General features: G+C 38.9%; 1 protein-coding gene across 1 annotated transcript; it reads left to right on the top strand.

Annotated features, from left to right (window-relative positions):
* The first annotated feature begins 18 nt into the window (after positions 1 to 18).
* LOC102225230 (fructose-bisphosphate aldolase A) lies at positions 19 to 6,425 on the top strand. The gene is made up of 7 exons (XM_005810840.2): positions 19 to 118; positions 1,712 to 1,830; positions 2,876 to 3,142; positions 3,223 to 3,383; positions 4,248 to 4,506; positions 5,494 to 5,693; positions 5,780 to 6,425. The coding sequence occupies exons 2-7, from the start codon at positions 1,719 to 1,721 to the stop codon at positions 5,870 to 5,872; spliced, it is 1,092 nt and encodes a 363-aa protein (XP_005810897.1). The 5' UTR covers positions 19 to 118; positions 1,712 to 1,718; the 3' UTR covers positions 5,873 to 6,425.

Below are 6,425 nucleotides of genomic sequence, written 5' to 3' on the forward strand. Positions count from 1 at the left end.
TGTGAGGGGTCACAATGGCAGGATAAATACAAGGGCCAGCGCGGTGGAGAGGTGTCGCAGACGAAGGCCGGATCTTCTGCCTACCACTCTTCTCTCAGCTCTCCTCCCAAACTCAAAGGTAAAAATAAAAAAGAGCATAGAGTCTAAAATCTGCTCTTTTTATCTAATATTTTGAATAATCAGAGATAAAACAGAGATGATTGTCACATTTTGTAACAATGTGACAATCATCACATTGATTGTCACATTGTTACAAATGTGACAAAAAAGTCTGCAAAAAAGTATTTTTGCAGATACTTTTTGCACGTATCTGCAAAAAGATACATGTGCTGCATGCAACCCACAGGCTCACCACTGCAGGTCACATGCTTTGTACAAGTTTTTCTCTTGTTTATTACAAAAACTTTTAATGTGTGGTGAATAACATTATCAAAGTACTTTTGCCTGCAAATCTTTTTTATTTTTAGCCCCTATACAATGAACATAACAGCTTGCTATGGTTCAGTAAGTGTTATGAGTGAGCAGACAGAGCATCTGAGACTGTGGTCAATGTGGTTGCGTTTCTGATATCTATGCGTGGGAAACAGTAACAAGTCGTCGTTTAAAAATAAGTTTAGTCTGGCAGGGCTGTTTGCATTGTTAATCGTCCTCCAAAGTGCATGGCTGCTAAACATCTGAGGTTTTTTCCTCGGCTTTGGAGCCTTGCAGTGGCATACCATGTAAATTTAGCTCAGCCTATTCATAGAGCAGGCAAAGACAAGAGGAAGAGGGCAGCATGTGTGAAGGGAAAGGTCAGAGATACGGGGTTGGAAAATGGAAAAGGTCAGCCACATGCTAGGAGGGATTTTAAAGTGTGGAGGGTGGAGCGTAGATCTCCTAAGTACGATGGCATGTTAGGGCCACTGCATATAGAAAAATAAAAAAGGTGGAGTTAATTTTGCCAGAAAGCTCATAAATTTTGAATTTCATCACAGGATTTTTTTCTATAAAATCAAAGACTTTTCTGAGCTCTAAATATTTACAAGAAAAAAACCTGACATTTTTAGATTAATATCAGAATTTTTTATTGAAACAAGGAAATTTATGAGCTCAAAAAACTGAAAATCTGAGAAAAATAAAAGCAAAACGAAATTTTGTAGGAAAAACTTTTGAAACTCTGAAATTTCAATGTTTTTTCTAGAAAAATGTCTGAGATTTATCTCAAAATTGAGTTTTTCTAGCAAATTTTTGACTTTTCAAGTTCAGAATCTGATTATATTTTCTCTTTTTTTTTTGCAAATTTCTGAGATTAGTCTCAAAATTTGTCAGTTTTTTTGGTGGAAATTTACCCCTAATTTTTTTCTATCTACAACGGCCCTAATAAGCAACAGCACATTGTTCTGGGAAGTAGCAGAAAACACTCATACACGTGAAACTGTACCAAACGCTTTAGCAGGTTTCGCTTTTTATAAGGAACATAGAAAGGCAAGAAAAAAAACCCATATGCAAAGACTCCTTACCACCACTTCCTTCACACTATCAACCTTTCAGTCCTTGGCCTTCATCTAGCACTTTCCCACTCATCTAGAAGAAAACCAAAACCACAGACGTTAGACGTTGCACCATTGCAGTTTTGCTGAACTTTTCCCCCGTTCAGTGCTTGGTAAAGTTCAAGCCCCTTGTTTGCTTTTGCTGGTCCTAAGCTTTATCTGCGCTTCCTTTCTCTGCGCAGAGTCAGGATGCCTCACGCATACCCTTTCCTCACTCCTGAGCAGAAGAAGGAGCTCAGTGACATTGCTCAGAAGATTGTCGCTCCAGGCAAGGGAATCCTTGCTGCAGATGAGTCCACAGGTGAGTGAGAGAGAGCAGTGAGGATTCACCGCGAATGTAAAGCAAACATCCTCCTTAAAAATCCATTTATATCATATCAACCAAGAGTTGGCATCTAAACACTACTCAACACAATAAACGTAGTAGCAGCTGTATTGAGATCTATTAACTTCAAACTGTTGCCATGTTGTGCTCTGTTTTAAACACCAATATTACTTTTTTGTTGTTTTCAAAAGTAGAGAAAATGGTTAACAAATCTTTTTTTAAACAGGATACCATTTAAAGTCGTCCCTATGCCAAACTTCGGCATTGTAATTCCAAATTGCACCTTAATAAATCTCTTTTTACCAAAGAGTTATCCTGTTAGGCTTTGGCCAAGCCTTTAAACTTTAGATTTTGAACAACAAACAACTATTAGAAATAGAAACAACTTGTCTCTCAAAGGGGAAATTCAGGTGTAATAGCAGCAACAGATTTAAAGGTTCACACAAAAAGTTCTTAGTGTTAAAAACAAATGATAAAAAATCAAGATAATAATAATATACTGTTTATAAGACTACAGAAAATATTGTCCTTAAAAAAACAGAACTCAGTATAGTCCTTTAAATGTGATTCAACCCAAATTGGAAGCAGCAAATTGTCTGATAACTTTTGCATTATGTCTAAATGGTATTAAGAAACATTGAAATTGTCATTTTTTTTCTGTTTTCACAGATAAAATAAATAACCTGTAAGAGCAAGGAATAGTCTGGTTGAGATTTTAACATTATTTTCTACCCCAGCTATAAAAAGTAGCCATCAATCTGATCATGTGTCATATCTTTCACTAAATTACCATTTGTTTACTGTAATTACAACCACAAATAGTGTCACACAAGTAATTTAGAAATATTGGGGGATTCAGCAATGGTTATCTAGCAAAACCCATGCTAACAACAACTGGATAACTCTTTATTAGCCTGAAATAAATAACTTTGAAACTCTTTAGCACTGATATATGCACCTTTAAATCAAAATAATATGGAATCTTCTGCAAGAGTTCAAAGAGTGGTTTTATAACCTGCAGGGAGTGTGGCTAAGCGCTTCCAGAGCATCAATGCTGAGAACACTGAGGAGAACAGGAGGCTATACCGCCAGCTCCTCTTCACTGCTGACGACCGCATCGTCCCTTGCATTGGTGGTGTCATCCTCTTCCACGAGACCATGTACCAGAAGACCGACGACGGAAAGACCTTCCCTCAGTACCTGAAGGAAAGAGGCATGGTGGTGGGCATCAAGGTAGACAAGGGTGTTGTCCCTCTGGCCGGAACCAACGGCGAGACAACAACCCAGGGTGAGTAGAACAGGAGCTGGTAGTGAATCCTTTACCAACGATTTGTATTAGCCACTTTTAAAATACTTTCCATCCTACAGGTCTCGATGGACTGTATGAGCGCTGTGCACAGTACAAGAAGGATGGTGCTGACTTCGCCAAGTGGCGCTGTGTTCTGAAGATCACTCCCACCACCCCGTCAAAGCTGGCCATCCTGGAGAATGCCAATGTCCTGGCTCGCTATGCCAGCATCTGCCAGATGGTGAGAATAATCTCTTGAGAAGGTTTACAATCTGTTCCACTGAGAATTTTGTATCCATTAATGGTTGCTAAGTTCAATTTTTAAAAGCTCAAATATGAAGAGTTGTAAATACTCAAATACAATATGCCCATCAATGTCAGGAGAATGTTAAGAAGTTAGAATTTAAAGAGGACCTATTATGCAAAATTCACATTTTGTATGTTTTTGTACTTGCATTTGGGTTTCAACTGCTTCCAAAAACAACCTAAGTTCTTAAAAAACATCTTGCCAATGAATTAATGTCTGGCAAGTGACACCTTTCAAAAAACTTCTGATTGTTGAGTAACAAATCAGCAGCCACTGCCCCTGACCTAGCTACCCAAACAAAGCCTAGCTGGTTACCTAGAAACCTAGCGAGTGGAGCTCCAGCACGCTTAGTCAGCTGATTTTACGGCTGCATGCTCTGTACAATGGCTGCTGGAAAAGAGAAGTATTTTGTTGTTCACTTACTGTCCTGAAACCACTTGCTGCATTCTTGTGGGTTGTACAAGAGACTCCACTTCTGCTTTTTAAAGAAGTACAGTTGTATGATTGCACCTCTGTTTTCACCTGTTTTCACGTGCGAGTAAACATTGCTCTGAAAGTGACAAGAGGCCCTAAAACAGCTCATTCTGAAAGGAGTTCAGAACAGGCAGAACTGAGCAGACAGAAATCTCATCATCCAAGAATGATTTAGTACAAAAAATTTAATGAAGTCATTTAGTATAGAGCTGTGCTAACCGTTCAAGGAAGCATAAAATGTCACCTTTAGCATCAGCAGTGTCTTTCCTCTGATATTCTTTCTTCTTGCCCCCATCGTGTTGCCTTTGCTCCGGTCTCCCTCAGCACGGCATCGTCCCCATCGTTGAGCCGGAGATCCTCCCTGATGGCGACCATGACCTGAAGCGCTGCCAGTACATCACTGAGAAAGTCCTGGCCGCCGTCTACAAAGCCCTCTCCGACCACCACGTCTACCTCGAGGGCACCCTGCTCAAGCCCAACATGGTCACCTCCGGACACTCCTGCTCACACAAGTACAGCAACCAGGAGATCGCCATGGCAACGGTCACTGCCTTGCGTCGCACTGTGCCCCCTGCAGTCCCAGGTAAACTACATTTAAACACTTTTAAAAAAGAAAAGAAAGGCAGCTTTCTTTTATAGATCCTCAGTTCTTGATGGATTTGTTGATATAAAGGATAAATGCAGGGCCGGCCCAAAACTTTCTGGGGCCCTAAGCAGATTTTACTTTGGGGTGCCTCATATTATCATGTGAAAAACTAGATACTTCATCAGTCCAAAGCCACTCTATGCATGTAACATACCTATTATTAGCTAACACTGCAAAAACACACAATCTTAACAAGTATTTTTTAGTCTAGTTTCTAGAGAAATACCTCAGCTCACTTGAAATAAGACAAATTTAGCTCACAAGTAACTTTTTAGCAAGATATAGGAGCTTGTTTTAAGTAATGTAATATATAATTAGCTCTTTTATAAGCGAGACATTTTCTTGTTTATTATATGAGGAAATGTCTGCATATTATTTCCTCACATTAGTGGGACCAATACTTAAGGATATTAATCAATATTAATGAAATATTGACTTAAAACAACCTCCTATATTTTGCTGAAAATCTACTTTTAAGTTAGTTTTGTCTTATTTTAAGTGAACTAAGATATTTACACTAGAATTTAGACCAAAACTACTTGTATTTTTTGCAGTGTACATCATACCCGTTTTATTATTTCTCTTGGTTTTAGTCTTACAGGAGTAGCAAACAAGCAAATTAATTTGCATTTTAAAAATGCAGAGTGGTATTCACTGTAAGTTACGTATTAATTTAAACATTTGTAAGTAACATTTGCAGACAAACACTGAATTTACAGTAAACAAGTTAGAAAATTTAATGTTTTGTTCTTAAAATGTAAAACAAAGTGTAGACAGTGTAAAATGTGTAATCTATTACTACAAAATAAAATCAAATGATGCTCTTGGGGCCCCCCTGGTGGTTTTGGGGCCCTAAGCAGCCCCTTAACTGACATATGCCTTGGGCCTGCTCTGGATACATTTTTATTTTCATTCCTTGTACAGGAATCACCTTCCTGTCTGGTGGCCAGAGCGAAGAGGAGGCCTCTGTTAACCTGAATGCCATGAACCAGTGCCCTCTGCACCGACCTTGGGCTCTGACCTTCTCATACGGCCGCGCCCTGCAGGCCTCCGCCCTGAAAGCCTGGGGGGGCAAGAAGGAGAACGGAAAGGCATGCCAAGATGAGTTCGTCAAGAGAGCTCTGGTAAGCTTTCAACTATGAAATACTCCAGAATGAACTCCAGCGCTTGGAATAAATCCACTAATGTACATTTAATTTTCCTCCTTCAGGCCAACAGCCTGGCCTGCCAGGGCAAATACGTCTCCTCTGGAACCAGCACTGCTGGTGGAGAGTCACTGTTTGTGGCTAATCATGCTTACTAAGCATAAATGCACTACCCACCTTCTACTCACCATTACTGCATCACCATTTATATAAAGGGCATTTCCTACATAAAGGAGCGCCTTCAACATCCTTTGTTCACCAGTGAGAGCAACACTAACACTTTGGCCGGAAGAGAAAGAAGTGGTTGATGGAAAATGTTTGTCTCCATTCCCTTACCTTTTATTTCTAAACACCTTTTTGTACAGGTGAAGATTCCCTTTTTGTTTTTACACATTTTGTTCCTTTATCTGCTTCGGACAAGTACAGAGTTTAACATTTACACGGCAATAAATATTAATCTTAATAAGTACTTTTAGTCTAGTTTCTAGCACACTTGAAATAAGACAAAACTAACTTACAGGTAACTATTTAGCAAGATAAGAGCTTGTTTTAAATAATTCCTTAATATTAACTTTTATCAGTGGAACTAATAATTTTTCATCAATATTAAGTCATTATCCAACTAGAAACATAACTAAAAATGTTCAGTAAGATTTGTGTTTTTTCCAGTGTACAAATACCATGAAATAAAGTTTGTATCCAAACATGTTG

Source organism: Xiphophorus maculatus, chromosome 10 (assembly GCF_002775205.1).
Source record: "Xiphophorus maculatus strain JP 163 A chromosome 10, X_maculatus-5.0-male, whole genome shotgun sequence".
In the NCBI taxonomy this organism is placed as follows: Eukaryota; Metazoa; Chordata; class Actinopteri; order Cyprinodontiformes; family Poeciliidae; genus Xiphophorus; species Xiphophorus maculatus.